Source organism: Balaenoptera borealis, assembly GCF_965194805.1.
Source record: "Balaenoptera borealis genome assembly, chromosome: 6".
NCBI classification, from domain to species: Eukaryota; Metazoa; Chordata; class Mammalia; order Artiodactyla; family Balaenopteridae; genus Balaenoptera; species Balaenoptera borealis.
This window is the reverse complement of record NC_138863.1, coordinates 33,434,659-33,453,386: the sequence shown is the minus strand read 5'-3', so window position 1 is coordinate 33,453,386 and position 18,728 is coordinate 33,434,659. Positions and strand designations below refer to the sequence as shown.

The window sequence follows — 18,728 nt, the reverse complement described above, 5'->3', positions numbered from 1 at the left end:
AGCGACTAAGCCCGTGAGCCACAACTACTGAGCCTGCGCGTCTGGAGCCTGTGCTCCGCAACGGGAGAGGCCCGCGCACCACGATGAAGAGTGGCCCCCGCTCTCCGCAACTGGAGAAAGCCCTCATACAGAAACGAAGACCCAACATAGCCAAAAATAAAAAATATAAATAAATCAATCAATTTAAAAAAAAAAAACTAATACCAGACACCAGAGTCTGTCAGCTGGCTTTCTCTTAACCGTTCAACTGGCATTTAAGTCAGGGTATCATCAACCCTGGGTGCTAAGACACAGCAGGACCAATATGATCCTCAGAACTAAGGCTTTAAAATAACGAGTCATCTCTGGGAGCGGTGGACTAGCTTTATAAATTTCAGGCCAGGGGAAGAAGAGGAGTGAAGTTTCACAGGTAAACCAAAGCCCCTTTTGCTAGAGTGAGGAGTCTGACGCCTCTTTTGTTTATTTCTTCTCTAAATGTTTCCTCTCCCGCCTCCTGGGCTGTTTTCAAAACTCCTCCGTTTTGGTAGCAGCTCTTCACAAGTCTGCTGGAGGCCACAGGAGCAGGCCAACAGCCCCTCCCAAGCTCAAACAGCCAGCAGGAACTGCCCCAGGGCCCTCCCCTGGCTCGGGTCTGGCTGCCCCACAGTGGTTTCTGCAGCCCCGCTTCCGGCGCCTTCCAGACAAAGCACAGCTGAAGGGGCTCAGCTCAGAGCAGCCACGGCACCAGCGCTCTGTGCATCTCCCGGCACAAGCCAACCTGGGGCCCCTTACTTAGCCAGTCACCTCTGATCTTGCACTCTGGAGCTCACACAAGTCATTTCCAGTGTGAGGAGAATAAGAAGCAGAGATATAGATAGATGATAGATAGATAGATAGATAGATAGATAGATAGATAGATAGATAGATAGGTAGATAGATGATAGATAGATAGATAGATAGATAGATAGATAGATAGATAGATAGATAGATGATAGATGATAGATAGGTAGATAAAGTCAGGCCATTACATGCAAAGCTCTTGGATTAAAGTACAGGCCCAGGAACCCAAAAATGTGAATACTAGTTCCATCATTCTGTGATCCCTTGGACAGTTCAATCCACCATCTTGGGCTTCAGTTTTCTCATCTATAAAATGAAAGGGAAGAATTACTGAACTCTGATGTCCGTTCTGAAAAATAACTCCCCAAACCATTCTCCAACTTGGCCCCTCCTTTTTAATCACAGGATGTGCTGGCTCCTAGCCCGGTGCCAAACTCCCCTTATAATTTTGATACAAACTCAATGTCATCACCAGATTCATTTGTTCATCAGGATTATTAATTCCAAAGAACTAAACAGACATTTCTCCAAAGAAGACATACAGATGGCCAACAGGCACAAGAAATGATGCTCAACATCTCTAATTATTAGAGAAATGCAAATCAGAACTCCAAATGAGGTACCACCTCACACTGGTCAGAATGGCCATCATTAAAAAGTTTACAAATAACAAATGCTGGAGAGGGTGTGGAGAAAAAGGGACAAACCCTCCCACACTGTTGGTGGGAATGTAAATTGGTGTAGCCACTATGGAAAACAGTATGGAGGCTCCTCAAAAAGCTAAAAATAGAGTTGCCATATGATACAGCAATCCCACCCCTGGACGTATATCCAGACAAAACTATAATTCAAAAAGATACATGCATACTTATGTTCACAGCAGCGCTATTCACAATAGCCAAGACATGGAAACAACCTAAATGTCCATCGACAGATGAATGGATAAAGAAGATGTGGTAATATATACAATGGAATACTACTCAGCCATAAAAAAAAGAAATAATGCCATTTGCAGCAACATGGATGCAACTAGAGATTATCATACTAATAAGTGAAGTAAGTCAGAAATAGAAAGACAAATACCATATGATATCACTTATATATGGAATCTAAAATATGACACAAATGAACTTATCTACGAAACAGAAACGGACTCACAGACATAGAGAACAGACTTGGTTCCGTGGGGGAGGGATGGATTGGGAGTTTGGGGTTAGTAGATGCAAACTATTATCTATAGAATGGATAACAACAAGGTCTTACTGTATAGCACAGGGAACTATACTCAATATCCTGTAATAAACCATAATGGAAAAGAATATTTTAAAAAAGAAATGTATATATATGTATAACTAAGTCACCTTGCTGTACAGCAGAAATTAACACAACATTAACATTAACACAACATAAATCAACTATACTTCAATTTTTTAAAAATTATTAATTCCTTGATGGCAGGGATACATTATAGTCCCAGCAGTGCCTAGCACACTGTAATCTGTAAATATACATTTTTTTAAATAAATGAAGGCCATGGGATTTTATTTCATCCTTTTCAACTTAAGATGTGCCTTACTCATTCATTCAATCAATCACTTATTGAGCACTGCTATGTGCCTAGTGCGGTATCCCACTGCAGTGTAACTACCCAAGACTTGAATAAACTTCTGTGACTACTTAAAATCAAAGTAACTGGTGACTGAGGAGGGGAATTAAAAGCAAGGAGAGATTCCTCAACATATGAATAAGAGGGTTAGCTAAGAAATAAAGAGTTTCTCTGTTCCCCCCCCAAGAGACTTCTGATAGCCAGCATTCTAATAAAAGTTGCTTTTACCAGCTTCACACTTTCAAAGCCAAAATTAACACCATACAACGGAAGGCCCCAGATAAATTCAGAAGGTAAGACCCGAGCCAGGGAGGGAGTCCGATTTACAAATGAAAAAGAAACCTCAAAGCCCTCTCCAGTCTCAACCAAGCTCCCTCCACCCTCTCTTAACCACCTCTTCAACCTGCCACCTTCCTTTAGGGACCCTGCCAGGTTGCTCGGACCCAGCCACGCCTTGGCTCCTCCCTCAGGTGAAGGTATTCTCAAATTAAATCACAAAGAGGGGCAGCCAGTCTGCAATGATCTGTGTTTATTTAGTAAATAGGTTGATTGCCCTCATTTGTGGAGATTAAGAGTTAATTTCTCAACGCAAAGTGAGCCATTTCTCGAAGGGCAGCCCCAGATAATTAACAGGAAAAAACAAAATTCAAATGCCTTCCCCCACCCTCCTGGCCCCTTGCCAACCAGTTTCGGCCTTTTGGTGGACTCTCCTTCAAGGTAGCCATAGGCCCCGGCTTCAGAGAGGTTCTGACAAGAGAAGAGAGAGGATTTGGTAAACAAAGGCTTAGGAATTCTTTAGGCCCCTTTAAACTGACATCTGGCAAATTCGAGATCCCATAACAGTTTCTCTCTCCCCCCGCCCCAGCTTTGAAAGGCAAATGTTTTGAGGTTTGTGTTCTGTCCCATTCACAGCGTTTTTAATCAAGCGGAGTCAAACCACTTTGTCTACACCTTAGTTGAAGAGCCTGGCTCTAGAGCTTAAGGTACTATTTTACAATAGGAGGGGGGAGCCAGGGAGGGGGAGAAGGAACTAAGTGGAAATGTGAACGAGAAGAAAAGCGATGGGTAAGTGGCCCTCGAGGACGCTCTCAGGGGGCCGTGTGCTTGCCTTCTGGGCACACGTCGGGCACAGACGGTCAGCGAAGGGGCTGCTCTGTGCCAGTCATCAGGAGCTGGGAAGAGACTGGCTCAGCTTTGTGGGTAACTCCCACAGAACATTCGACAAAGCCCCTACTGTGGGAAGTCCTGGCCCAGGGGAGGAACCCCCAAATAAGCCAAAGGCTCTCCTTGGACCAGATCACAAAGCCCAGCTTCCTGGCCTTACTGATGAAGAAGCAGGCCCACAGAGGTTAACCGATTCACCCAAGGCCCAGGGGTTAGTGGCTGGATCAAGACCCCGAGAATTCTTCTCATTTCCTTAGCTGTAACTGAAGCCTTTCCTCTGTTTGATCCCCTGAAGAAAGAAATGCACCACATCCATCTTAAAACAAATTTCCCTTACTCGGGAAGACAGTTAAATGACTTCCTATATTTTTCCAAGTGAAACAACCAAATATTTTCACCTTGTCTTCTCATCAGCTGTTTGGGATCCTGGCTGCACATTCGATGCACATGGGGAGATTTTAAGCAGATTCTCTTGGGTAGGACCCAGGAACTAGTTTGTTTGTTTGTTTTTTCCTTAAGTAGATTTTTAAAAATAAATTTATTTATTGTGTTGGGTCTTCACTGCTGCGTTGGGTCTTCACTGCTGCGTGCGCGGGCTTTCTCTAGTTGCAGCGAGCGGGGGCTACTCTTCGTTGTGGCGAGCGGGTTTCTCATTGCGGTGGCTTCTCTTGTTGCGGAGCACAGGCTCTAGGCATGTGGGCTCAGTAGTTGTGGCTCGCGGGCTCTAGAGCGCAGGCTCAGTAGTTGAGGTGCACAGGCTTAGTTGCTCCATGGCATGTGGGATCTTCCCGGACCAGGGCTCAAACCTGTGTTCCCTGCATTGGCAGGCGGATTCTAAACCACTGCGCCACCAGGGAAGTCCTTAAGTAGATTTTTTTATTATTAAATTTCTCCACCACTACCCCCACCTCCCTTTTGAGGATCACCTTTTTTTAAAATTAATTTTTAGTGGAGTATAGTTGCTTTACAATGTTGTGTTAAGTTTCTGCTGCACAGCAAAGTGAATCAGCCATATGTATACACAATCCACTCTTTTTCAGATTTCCTTCCCATTTAGGTCACCACAGATCATTGAGTAGGGTTCCCTGTGCTAAAAAGCAGGTCCTCATTAGTTATCCACTTCATACACAGTAGTGTATATATGTCAATCCTAAGCTCCCAATTCGTCCCACCCCCTCTCCCCACCTTGGCAACCATAAGCTTGTTCTCTACATCCGTGACTATACCTCTGCTTTGCCAATAAGTTCGTACCATCCTTCCAGATTCCACATATAAGCGATACCATACAACACCTGTTTTTCTCCTTCTGACTTTCTTCACTCCACATGACACTCTCTAGGTCCATCCACATCTCTGCAAATGGCACCATTTCATTCCCTGTCATGGCTGAGTAATATTCCATTGTATATATGTACAAGAGAGGATCACTTTTTAATTTATTTGGGTTAGTCACTCTTCCTACTGGTTCCTTCATGCCACTTAATTTGGTTCATGTATCCCAAAGCACGTTCAATTTAAAACATTTCACAGTCAACCCACATTTAGCTTGTGGTCTATCCTGATTCCCAGATCTTGTCCTTAGCTAGTCTTTCACCATTCTGTATTTCTGCAGTTTTTAGGTTTTTAAATTTTTTTCACTGAACTTCATCTGAATTGTTCAATTTGATTCAACAAATGGAAACTTGTGAAAGGCCAAGGGGAAAAATAAGACACAGTTCCTATTCTCAAGGACCTTTGAGATGAATAGGTGGGATAAGGTAGGCACTAAAATAGAAGAGAGAATAGAAGTCATATCATAAGAGCTATAGCACCTTCAAAGAAAGATAGTGAAGAAAACTGACATTTGATGAGTACCTACTATGTGCCAGGCCCCATGAGACAAATTAGGATTAGGCTTGGCTGAGAGGCATAAGAAAACCTAAAATAATGTTGGCTTAAACAAGGCATAAGTTTACTTTTATCTCATATTGGAGAAATCCAGAGGGAATCCATCACAGGCTGGTATGGTGCACCACAGTGCTAGGGACCCAGGCTCCTCCTATCTCTTTCTCTTTTCCAAGGTTACCTCATGGTTCACAGCAGCCTCCAGACTTCCAGCCATCAGGGGGAGGCGGGGAGCACATCTACCCCCTTTGTGTTGAACACAACAACACAGCTGATGCTCCACTGGCCAGAACTTAACGGATGAACACATGGAGGGCTTCTATATGGAGTCTTTATTCCAAGTAGTCATATGTCTGGCTAAAGACTGGGAGCTCCACTGCCATGAAAGAAGGGGAAAACATATATTGAGGGGCAATTTGCAGCCTCTGCACCTTGCTAAGGACTTTATATATGCTTTAGAGCATTTATTCCTCTTTCTTATAACAGCTCAGAAGAAAGAGGTCTCCTGGGTCTTTATAGATAATTCCTATCTTGCAACACTTTTGCAATCATTCAATTGAGTCAACTCAGTGTCAATTGCAGTCCTAGGAAGTATCTTCTCAAATGCTTTATCCAGGCCATTGAGCAAGATGAAGGTGACTACAAGACAGCCTTGTTAGTCAACCCTGAATGGATGCTTCTCCTGGGCTGGCGCTGATCCTCGGAGGTCAGCCTTCCACAGCTGTGGGCCCATGCCCCAGGAGAAAGCCAGAAGAGACCTGTGTTTTCACCCTTTTGCAGACCCCAGCACTATGGTTAGTGAGGTTCTCTCTAGTTGCTAGAGCAGGCAGGCAGGCAGGTGACTTGATTAATGGGGATAGTGGGATTCCAAGGGAAGGAGCTAGGAAACAGCTCTTGTGACGTGGTCTTCTTGTCTTCTCCTTTTAAAACAGGTGTTCCTTCTCCTCTTCCATCCATCCTTTATTCCTTCCTTCTCTCCTTTCCTTCCTTCCTTTCTTTTTCCCTTTCTCCTTTCCTTCCTTCCATCCATCCTCTCTTCCTTCCTCCCCTCCTCCCATAGTATTCCACCGTGAAAGGTCTTTACTATCCTGTCTTTCCATCCGCGCTCCTGTTACCACCACCTAATTGCTCTCCCTACTCACCTCACTACATCATGGCTCATGCTTCCCCCAGGCTTCTACTCCTTCCTGGTTTCTGCTTGTTCCTTTCTCATTGAATGTTTCTCAGCTTTTCTTGTCAATGTATTTTACACTCAGACTCCCCAGATGAAAGGATCTGATTGGGTGGCCACTGTATATCCAGTGGGCACACTTGTTGGACAGAGGTCTGATGCCAGACAACCTCATGGCTGGGTCAGATGCTTGCCTATTCCTGGCTCAATCATCTGGGCTTAGGGTTCATATAGTACAGGGGGCAAGGATGGCAACATCAGTCTGAGGAAATGCTCTGAATGAACTGTAGGAGTAGCAGCTGTTACCTTTTAGAACAGCCACTGTGAACTCACTGAGCTTCATAAATAAAAGTCTCAGACCTAACATCACACCCTGCAACCAGACATTCATCCAACCACCCCCCCTTCTCTCTCTTATCCTCTCTTACACATACGCGCGCACACACACACACACATACACCCCTCACACACCTCATCCTCCTTTATGGTTCTCATTATTCCATCCTTCAGTTCAAAATCTAATCAAGTAGAGTGAGGACTTTATGCAAGACCAGAGACCTTCTATGAGGCATCAGCGACACAATACAGCTTTGGAATACGAGTGTGGGTCAGCGGTTCTCAAACCTGACTAATTCAAAAGAATCACCCGGTGAGCTTTTAAAAATTAAATCCCCAAGTCCAACGCCAGAGATTCTGACTCAACATGTCTGAGGTGGGGCCCAAGCTTCTGAAAAAACTCCTTAGGTGATGCTGATGACCAGTCAGGTTTGAGATCCACTGCTCTAGCTCCCATGTTCACTCTTCTAGAAGGTTCTGGGGGCTTTTATTACTACTTTGAGTCTTCTTCCTGCAGCTTTTCCTAGCTCTCTGCTGATGGTCCTGGCCTGCCAAGATGGGGAGGGCCTGGTACCCTGCCAAATTTCCCATCTGCCCTAGTGGGCTGTAGCAGAGCGCCCACATTTCCTAATCTAGAACTCACTGGTGCAGTTTCAGTAATGGGAATTAACTTGTTCCTTGGAAAATTAGAAAAAAATAGTGGTCATTACCGAGTGGGTTTGAAACCTATATAATATTCAGTATAATATTCAGGGGGTCATCACCAATCTGGGCTTGATAGCCCAAGCCTAGAAAGTCTGGGGCTTCTCTAAATTTTAGAATGGCTTTTGATCCGACATATAAAAGGACCAAAATTAGTGATATTTACCATGAAGACATCAAGCAGCAGTGCAGTGTGAAGTGGAAAATGTTACATAGATCAGGTTTCAGTCCAGGCTTTGCTACTATAAAAAGGAGCTTATACCTGGAACCTTGAGGATTGTTATAAAATTAGAGTTAGTGTACCTAAAGCACGTGGTACCTTATAAATGGTAGTCATTCTATTAAAAATATAACTCTTTTTGATGCTCTAAATCATCTGAAAAGAGTAAGTCCTTATAAATCCAGTGGTGTGCTAGAATCAGCCCTTAGGGGCTTGTGAGAGCTGATTATGTGCATCTTTTCCAAACCCCAAGTTCAGTAACATCATGTGGCTGGAAATCGGCCATGGTATCAGTATTCACACAATGGAAGTTGGCAAATGTATAGATCAGGGCTTATTTCCTGGAGACCTAGTTATTAAACATTTACCAGCATACCACTGTAAAAAATCATAACCTCAGCAAAGAGCCAGTATCATAAAATATGTACCTAACTTGGTCTTTTATTTATCTCTATGATTTGCATCCATATAACCAAACCAGGATTCTGCCCTCATGATATTTTGCCCACAGATCACGAAGCATTTTGTAAATATTATCTCATTATTTCCCACAACACCCTGGAGAGCTAGAGATGTTAAGTGACTTGCCTGAGGCAGGACAGGAGATCAATGGTGAAGAGCAGAACTAAACCAGTCTGTACTAACACCTCTGCCACACTTCCTACACATCATTATTGTCCAGACTGGCATAAAGCCACAGGTAGTAATTACCAATGATGCTTTTACCTCATAACCCAAATAGCCAATAGTCAAAGACTTGGTCCAAATGCTTGGTCCTTTGAGTACAAATCTGACTCCCAAGAACGGCTCCCTTCTACACTTGGAGGTTTTTCCCCTGGGTTGCTGATGGTCTTGTGTTAATCAACTTTCCCACATTCTTTCTCCCTCTAGTCCAATGACATGTGTTTGAAAAAGACAGTTGGCCAGAGAGAGTTAGGGCTTTGTTCTGACTCCAGTAGATGCAAGTGGCATTATAACCAACCAACATGGGTTGTTATTTGTGACCCTTTCTCTGGACACTGCAAGGGCAGAGACCCAAGAGTTGTGTCTCTCTGAGGCCTTATCTCCATAATACTTTGGGAAGGAATAAGTAACCCTTGTGGTGAACCATCTCTACAGGGGCTCACCCTCCAATGGGTTTTCACACTCTAGAGTAACCTTGCTGCCCCTTGATTGTGGGTAGACTTAGTTTCTTGCTTCTAATGAATAAAGTAAGGCAAAAGTGACAGCATGTCACTTCCAAGATTAGATTACAAAAAGACCATGACTTCTATCTCTCGGGAGCAAGGTGCCATGCTATAAGTGGCCTCATGAGAGGTGCACATAGCAAGGAACAGATGTCTCTGGCCAACCGCTAGCAAGAACCTGTGGCCTGCCAAAAGCTACGTTATGAGCTTGGAAATGGATCCTCCTCCAATCAAGCCTTGAGGTAACCGCAGCCCTGACCAACACCCTGACTGCTGTCTTGTGAGAGACCCCAAGCTAGAAGACCAAGCTAAGCACACCCAGATTCCTAACACACAGAAACTATGAGATATTAAATATTTGTTGTTTTAACCTGCTGTGTTTGGGGGTAATCTGTTATATAGCTATAGATAACTAATACAATCCTCAGCCAGCCAGGAAAATGGTCAAATAGACTCAGTCACCAGATCTACCACACAAGCCACCTCTACGTGGGAGGGTCTAGCATACCCGACAGGACTTCAGCATGGCCCTCCTCTAATTCCTCTCATTCAATCTAGACATCTCTGACTTTCATAACACTTAGGGATAAAAATGTTCCCATTTTTTGAATGATCCAACACCCCAAACTAAAATGAAAAGAAGTCAATGGCAACCTGGCAATTGGAAATTCCAAGTCCTCAATGTTATAAAGTCACAAACTGTCTGGTAAAAGAGAGGCCAGAAAGGAAAGTACATGCTAAAAGCTGCCCTTTTGGGTCTTGCATTAGTAATTCTTGCAGCTGGAGTTTCACTACAACCACAGGATTGTGGCACCACAAAGGTGGCCATTTTCAAATCTGGCCTGACATCAGAATGTAATTCAACTAGATAAACCTGGGACTTGGCCAAGATAAGTAACATTTAAATAATTGGAGCCAATGAATAGCATCACTTTTCTATGGAACCGTATGACTATGATGTGAAGAAATAAAAGCCTTTGTTGTTTTAAAGGGCAGGGACAATTGGAAGTTTTGCAGCAGACGGTTACAAAAGTTTCCACCCTTAGCTCTCCAAAGAAGATACCAGTTAATGGCTTTGGGAGTTGGGTGTGGAAGTTGTTACTTGGAAAAGACAATTAAATTGATTCTGAACAGATGTGAACCGATGTTACTACATTTATCATAGAGCCTAAAACAGACTATTTAGGCCCCTACACTGTGAGCTTACTTTTCTGAACTACTCCCTTTTATTACTTAGCTCCTTGAAATCAGCATTCTATATCAGGCAAGGCATAGAAAGCTACCACACCCCTCTCACAAACAGCAAATTCTTATTTTTCAGAATAATTTTGGAGTGGTTTTTAAAAAATCATCCTAAAAAACACTACACTCTCCACAAAATTGGCTTTGCTTCTCTGTTTTTTTTTTTTTTTTTTTTTTTTTGGCTGTGTTGGGTCTTCGTTTCTGTGCAAGGGCTTTCTCCAGTTGCAGTAAGCGGGGGCCACTCTTCATCGCGGTGCGCGGGCCTTTCACTATCGTGGCCTCTCTTGTTGCGGAGCACAGGCTCCAGACGCGCAGGCTCAGTAGTTGTGGCTCACGGGCCTAGTTGCTCCGCAGCATGTGGTATCTTCCCAGACCAGGGCTCGAACCCGTGTCCCCTACATTAGCAGGCAGATTCTCAGCGACTGCGCCACCAGGGAAGCCTGCTTCTCTGTTTTTTGCACTTGTCTGCCTGGGTCAGAGAAAGAGGGCTCCCATCTGTGATACATTTCATCTAGATAAATGCGGCTGGGTTTTCTTCACTTTACATGTAGATTGTTTTAAAAATATCTCATTTGTCCCTCATATTTTTTTTTTTTTTAGATTTAATTTATTTGTTTATTTATTTATTTTTGGCTGAGTTGAGTCTTCGTTGCTGCGCGCGGGCTTTCTCTAGTTGCGGCGAGCGGGGGCTACTCTTCGTTGCCGAGCCAGGGCTTCTCATTGCGGTGGCTTCTCTTGCTGCGGAGCACGGGCTCTAGGAGCACGGGCTTCAGTAGTTGTGGCTCGTGGGCTCTAGAGTGCAGACTCAGTAGTTGTGGAGCACGGGCTTAGTTGCTCCACAGCATGTGGTATTTTCCCGGACCAGGGCTCGAACCCGTGTCCCCTGCATTGACAGGCGGAATCTTAACCACTGTGCCACAAGGGAAGCCCCTGTCCCTCGAATTTTTTAAGGGCTCTCTTTTTTTCCCTCTTTTTAAAAAATGATTCCTATTACCTCATCAGGGAGTTGTCTGGGGCTATAATATGAGGAGAAGCAGCTCATAACTAAACTGGTTTTAGTGGCATTTAAGACGGTATTTTATCCTGTCAGTTTTCATTTTATTAGATGACAGTGCTTGTAATTTCTCCCTCAATAAGCAAAGATGACTTAGATCAGTGGCCTGATGAATAAGCACGAACATTTGATTTAGAAAAGGAGACCATCCTGGAGCTCACAGAGAGAAAAAAGGATTTCCAACCCCCCACCACACACACTTTAAATGACAAAGCAAAGAAGCAGCACCGTCTGTAAACAACATCTTTCAAGGCAATCAATATCAAGGCTCCCCAGGGTTAGGTGATAAGAATAATAATTTAGAAAGAAAATGAGGAGCCCTTAAAAAATACAAGGAGGCAATGAAACATTTTAAAAGAAAATATTATTAATCCTTCCTGTTACCTGAGGCAGACACTACAAAAGAAAGAGAGAAAAAAAAAAAAAAAGTCCTGGGTGTGAAGGGAAAACTGATGCTTTGGAAGAAAAAGATGAGGACTCCTGTTTAGGGCCGGACGGACAATGGGAGCAGTCTGACACCCTACCTTGGCCTAAATGATTCAGCCCTCCAGACCCATTAACAAGAGTGGAGAAGGACAAAGAACTGTGAAGTAGAAGGACAGATTCCCCGTAAACCAGTAATAGAAAAGAAAGAAAAGAAAAACAGAGGAAGCCAAAGTCTCCCATAGAAGGGAACCCAATTAATTGTCTTCGATTTCAGGATCAGTTTTTTCTTGCTGGAGAAGAGGCTCACCGCGGGCAGCAGAGGCAGCAACTTCTGCAAACATGCATCCTGATCAGAATCCCTCAGGGTTCTAGCGCCTGGAACTGAGCTGGCAGGAGGGAGGGCTCAGCCAGGAGTTAACACTTTTTAAGGCATAGGATTGCTGTGCGTGTGCGTGTGTGTGTGACAGAGAGGCAGATTTTTCCTTTCTTAACATGTCACTTTCCTGCGTAGGAATTCATGTTATTCCTCGCAGTCCAGCGAGAGAGGAGAAACACCCCCACCCCCCCGCCCCCGTAACTTCTGATCGCGCCGGGAGTAACCAGAGAGAGCGCGCCAGCGCCCAGTGCCTTCAGCCGGGCGAAGATTTGACCGGGAACAAAAGGACGCTTGCCAATCAGAAAACGCTACACGAGAACAAGGATAACCACTCTTTGTGTTTTGAAAACTCTTTAATTAGCAAATGCCCTTGGTTTCTAATACGCATTAAAACTTTTCTACGGAAATTCTAAGGATCAAATCATTGCTTCTGCGACGAAGGTGGGATCCCGAAGGGCCACGCGTCGCAGAACTAAGGAAAACAAGGCAATCAAATACTCGCTTTAAACCGTACAGTGTTCCTGGGCACTCGGCCGCAGGTTTTTTTTACAGTCATTTCCCCCAACACTGCCTTAGTTTTCTAATGACTTCACTAAAGCTATACCAGATCCCTAGACTCTGGGCCGTGCGCGCGGTCAAGGTGGGCTGGGGCCTGTGTCCCCCGCGCCCGCCGCTCCCCGGCTCTCTCCCCTCAGAGGGGTCTGCACTTCCTCCTGCCTTAAGCCGGCCCCCTCCGCCCGACTCCGATTTCTCCTCGGACACGGCCCCTCCTCCTTTTTACCGCGGGGAGAGGGGGTGAGAGGAGATTGTGGCCTCACGTGGTCTGAGTCCCGGGAGAGAAAAGCAATCCGCGAGGCGCACCCCTTTCTTGCCCCATACCGAACCCCACATTTAGGATCCCGCTACCTAAAAGCGCCCAGCCAAACCCAGCATTTTCAGCCCGGGGAGAGCTAAAGTGACTCCGGATCACATCTCTCTACGCTGAGGCGCTGCTCTGTTCTCAGCTTCTCCTTGCAAAAGCCTTGCCCGGTGTGCGCCCTTCTGTTTAGGAATGTGTATTTTAGTGTATCCGGAAGAGGAACAAATCTTTCAAGCAAATTCCCTTTCTCGTGCGCTCCCCCCCTCCCCCGGCGAGCGAATTCAGGGTAAAAGTTTTTCTTAACTTTTCCCTCCCAGCCCCCTGCCCCTCCCCTCAGGAATCCGCCCAGAGCGCTGCGGACAGTGCCTCTCCGGTTCCCTAGCCCGCCCCTTCCGACTTCCACCCAATCCAAAGGCGGCCGCACAGAAAACAAAGGCTGCCATTGGGCCGCCCTGGAGCTCGAGGGCCCGCCCCCGGAGTGGTTTGTGAATGGGGGGAGGGGAGGGGGCGGGGCGGCCCGGAACCCTGCGAGCCCGACGCTTCTTCTGGCGAGTTGAGCGGCTCCGAGGCGTTACTCTGCGCTCCCTCCCGGCGGGCGGCGGCGGCTGCGGGCGCCGGGGCTCACCGGACAGGGTTGAGCGGGGCTGGAGAGGCCAGGCCCAGGCCGCGGGCACCGGAACCTCGCAGCTTCGGACGCAGTGTGACTGGATTTCTTGAAAGAACTCGCTGAGCTCTTGGCTCCAAGACGCCGATCGGACTCAGCGAGAATCAGCCGTTTGGCTGAAACTTGGGGCCAAGATTTTGGCGCTGAAGAAGGAGCGGGGAGTGGAAAAGGAGGCGAAGGAGGAGGAGGCGGCGGCGAGCGGAGCCTCGAGGCGAGGAGGCGGAGCAGCACCGTAGAGGCGGCGGCTTTGGCTAGCAAGCGGCGGCGCCCGGCTCTCGCCTGCCCGGGGGCTGGACTTGGTGTGGGGGGCGCGCGCGTTACTGTGCGCTGTGAGTCAAGAGACTTGGGCAAACTTTGAAGGGTAACCGGAGACGCTTGTTGCTCCTCGCCGCAGAAAAAGCCTCACCGTTACGTCGCGGCGAGCGGAGAAGGCGGCCCCCGCCGGCGCCCCCGGCCCAGGCAGACGAGTTTGGGCCCCCGGCTGTTGCGCGAGTGCTGGGCGGAGGTGGCGGCGGCGCCCCCGCGGCGCGAGCACCCCAGCTGCAGCGCCCTCGGCTGCGCACCGCCCACGGCCCAGCCCCGGCGCCGCGAGGACTCTCATGCGCCCGGCGCAGCGGCGCCTCCCCGGATCCCAGCCTCTCCCGGCTGCCTTGTCGCGATTCTCGGGCTGAGAACGCCGCTGCACCCGCGGCCGGCGATGCTGGGCCCCCGCGCGGCAGCGTCGCGCTCGCCTCTGGGCCTGTGTACCCTGGTGCTTGCGCTGCTGGGCGCACTGCCCGCGGGCGCCGGGGCGCAGCAGTATCACGGCGAGAAGGGCATCTCAGTACCGGACCACGGCTTCTGCCAGCCCATCTCCATCCCGCTCTGCACGGACATCGCCTACAACCAGACCATCCTGCCCAACCTGCTGGGTCACACGAACCAAGAGGATGCGGGCCTCGAGGTGCACCAGTTCTACCCGCTGGTGAAGGTGCAGTGTTCTCCCGAGCTGCGCTTCTTCCTGTGCTCCATGTACGCACCCGTGTGTACCGTGCTCGATAAGGCCATCCCGCCGTGCCGCTCCCTGTGCGAGCGTGCCCGCCAGGGCTGTGAGGCGCTCATGAACAAGTTCGGCTTCCAATGGCCTGAGCGGCTGCGTTGCGAGAACTTCCCTGTGCACGGCGCCGGAGAGATCTGCGTGGGCCAGAACACTTCGGACGGCTCCGGCAGCGCGGGCGGCGGCCCCACCGCCTATCCCACCGCGCCCTACATGCCCGACCTGCCCTTCACCGCGCTGCCTCCGGGGGCCGCTGACGGTAGGGGCCGCTCCGCCTTCCCCTTCTCGTGCCCACGCCAGCTCAAGGTACCCCCCTACCTCGGCTACCGTTTCCTGGGCGAGCGCGACTGCGGCGCCCCTTGCGAGCCGGGCCGCGCCAACGGCCTCATGTACTTTAAGGAGGAGGAGAGGCGCTTCGCCCGCCTCTGGGTGGGCGTGTGGTCAGTGCTGTGCTGCGCCTCGACGCTCTTCACCGTGCTTACCTACCTAGTGGACATGCGGCGCTTCAGCTACCCGGAGCGGCCCATCATCTTCCTATCGGGCTGCTATTTCATGGTGGCCGTGGCGCACGTGGCCGGCTTTCTGTTGGAGGACCGCGCGGTGTGCGTGGAGCGCTTTTCAGACGACGGCTACCGCACGGTGGCGCAGGGCACCAAGAAGGAAGGCTGCACCATTCTCTTCATGGTGCTCTACTTCTTCGGCATGGCCAGTTCCATCTGGTGGGTCATCCTGTCGCTCACCTGGTTCCTGGCGGCCGGCATGAAGTGGGGCCACGAGGCCATCGAGGCCAATTCGCAGTACTTCCACCTGGCCGCGTGGGCCGTGCCCGCTGTCAAGACCATCACCATCCTGGCCATGGGCCAGGTGGACGGGGACCTGCTCAGCGGGGTGTGCTACGTGGGCCTGTCCAGCGTGGACGCGCTGCGGGGCTTCGTGCTGGCGCCCCTGTTCGTCTACCTCTTCATCGGCACGTCCTTCCTGCTGGCCGGCTTCGTGTCGCTGTTCCGCATCCGCACCATCATGAAGCACGACGGCACCAAGACCGAGAAGCTGGAGAAGCTCATGGTGCGCATCGGCGTCTTCAGCGTGCTCTACACCGTGCCGGCCACCATCGTTCTGGCCTGCTACTTCTACGAGCAGGCCTTCCGCGAACACTGGGAGCGCACCTGGCTCCTGCAGACGTGCAAGAGCTACGCGGTGCCCTGCCCGCCCGGCCACTTCCCGCCCATGAGCCCCGACTTCACCGTCTTCATGATCAAGTACCTGATGACCATGATCGTAGGCATCACCACTGGCTTCTGGATCTGGTCCGGCAAGACGCTGCAGTCGTGGCGCCGCTTCTACCACAGACTCAGCCACAGCAGCAAGGGGGAGACTGCGGTATGAGCCCCGGCGCCTCCCCCGCCCTTCCTTCTCCCACCCCTTAGCAGGGGGAACGGCGCGGTAGGGGAAGAACTGCGGGGTGCGGGGGGGGGGGCTTGTTTCTGTAACCTCCTTACGCTCCAGTGAGAAGTGACCTGGAAGTGAGAAGATATATGTAGAGATAGATATACGTGGGTTTGGAAAAGAGACCTGAGTGGAAAGACGGTTTGGATGAAAAGACTTCTGGCAAAGACTTGCAGGATGATGACGATGATGATGTTAATCCTGTACGGTACGGACCGACCTGGGCCAATCGAAAAGATTGAGATCAGAAGGTTGCTGTGAGTTCTTCCCGGCCCTGGGGCCGAACGGGGACTGCGAGCGATTCCCCTGCTGCAAGACAAGTGGCCTGTCCTCACTCCTGTGAGGCCCGGGTGAAAGGCACAGCTCTGTCTGCGGCGGCCGCTTTGTTGGGAAAAGGGAGGACTCCCTGCAGAGTCCTTGTTAAGCGGTGGTCAAACCGTAATCTCTTTTCACTGGGGCCATACTGGAGCCCAGATGGGTTAATTTCCAGGGTCAGACATTACAGTCTCTCCTCCCCTGCCTCCTCCCGCCTGTCTTTCCTCCTCTACTCCTTTCAAGACTTGTAAAGTAAGCATTTTGAAGTCTCGGGAGGCCTGCCTCCTAGAATCCTAATGTGAGGATGCAAAAGAAATGAAGCTAACATTTTGCAACAAGGGAAAGATGGCGAGTAGTAGTTATTTCTACTACTTTTTTTCTTTTCTGGGAAAGGCAGGAGGAAGAAAGAAGGGTGTTTTATTTGGTTTAATACCCTGAAAAGAAGTGATGACTTGTTGCTTTTCAAAACAGGAATGCATTTTTCCCCCTGTCTTTGTTGTAAGAGACAAAAGAGGAAACAAGTGTCTCCCTGTGGAAAGGAACAACTGTGAAGACAGCAACTTTTATAGGCAAAGCAGTGCAAATCTGAAGTTTCCCTTTGAATGTTAATTTGGTTGCGATAAACATTCCTTTTTAAGGAAAAGTGAAGGGCAGTGTGCTTCCATACCCCTTTCCATCAGAGGTTCTGATTTGGCTAAAGGAAATGCAAGGGGTTTTGTTGTGTTTGTTTTAAGTAAATTTAATTCAGAACACATGATCCAACAGGCTCTGTTAAAACGTTCAGGGAAATCTCCCCATTCATTTTTTTGTCTTCCCATAAACCTGCATTTAGGTTTTTTTTCTATTTTTTCTCTCCAATTTGAATCCTTCAAGATAAAAGGAGAAGCATAATGCCTTTAGCCTCATAATAAAGGAACGTTAAATTTTTTAAAAAGTAAAAAAGCATTTTGTCCTGTTTCCTTTGTTCCATAAATCCGTTTATAAAATATCATGTGTATGCTGACCCTGTCTTTGTGTGGCCGGGTGGGAAGGTGACCTGCAGAAATGACAGTGAGTGAAGCGGACAGTTCAAACCATGGGCCCCATTTTTAAGGAAAGTCATTAAAAGAAGGTAAACTTCAAAGTAATTCTGGAGTTCTTTGAAATGCGCTGGATGACTTAAATTTATTAATCTTAAATCATGTACTTTTTTTTCTATAATAGAACTCCAATTCTTTTGCGTAATGGGCTAAAGCTCAGCAGAGAATTATGGGAGCTAACCTTTACTCCACCTTTGACACCACCCTCCAATCTGGCAACACTATCCTATTTCTCAAAACAGTCTTTAAATGCTGTTTTAAATAGTTTTTAAATCATAGAGGGTACTGTCAGGAGTACAAGTTGCTTTATATATGTAATGTTAAGTTGAGTGGAGCTGCTTTTTATATTAAAGTTAACATTGACCTTGTGTTCCTTAAACCTCCAAAACTGTCTGATTTGTCAGATTTTTAAAACTCCCACTACACAGTTTTTGGCATCTTTTGTGTTGTATCTCTTGCATGTGAAATTTGTAAAATAGAGACAAGTGCAGTATGTATATTTTGTAAATCTCCCATTTTTGTAAGAAAATATATATTGTATTTATACATTTTTACTTTGGATTTTTGTTTTGTTTTGCCTTTAAAAATCTGCAAGGAAGCCCCACTTTATCACATGTACAGATCACAAATAAAATTTTTTTTAAATACAAAGTGAATGTATATTTAGTTTATGGTTCCTATGTAAGCCAAAGAACAGAATGTTGTATTATAGAAAGATGGTATGGAAGGACGCCACTGTATGTGTCCCTCATAGAGGAAAATGTTATATATATTAAGGTCTTTTTTTCTTGCCTTTTAAAACACAGAGTGTGATGAATGCCTTAACTGTCCTTTATTTTTTTTCTGTTGTTGTTGCTTCCGGCCTCTCTCCACACCACCCTACCACACACACCACTAAGCTTTTTCACATCCTGCTCTGGATAAATTACTGAAGGTACAGAATAAGCATCTCTTTTAGAGGGGTGCTACGTGATCCATGTTTTTACTACCCTTCAGGCATAGGGTTCATATTTGAAAGATGACTAAATATTTTTGGTCCACTTTTCTGGAGATGTTTTCCTTGGGAAGAATTCTGTGATTTTTTTTTTTTTTTTTTTTTAATCACTGATTGGTGTTTTTGTATTCTAAGGCCCCTTATCTAA

The 18,728-nt window shown here is 47.5% G+C and overlaps 1 protein-coding gene across 1 annotated transcript; it reads left to right on the top strand.

Moving 5' to 3' along the window:
• Window positions 1–12,507: 12,507 nt before the first annotated feature.
• Window positions 12,508–18,411, top strand: FZD7 (frizzled class receptor 7). Its single transcript, XM_082396834.1, has one exon. The coding sequence runs from the start codon at window positions 14,408–14,410 to the stop codon at window positions 16,130–16,132; it is 1,725 nt and encodes a 574-aa protein (XP_082252960.1). The 5' UTR covers window positions 12,508–14,407; the 3' UTR covers window positions 16,133–18,411.
• Window positions 18,412–18,728: the final 317 nt, after the last annotated feature.

Excerpts from the sequence above, each read along its gene's own strand:
- FZD7 (XM_082396834.1), top strand. The coding sequence starts at position 14,408 with ATGCTGGGCCCCCGCGCGGCAGCGTCGCGCTCGCCTCTGGGCCTGTGT.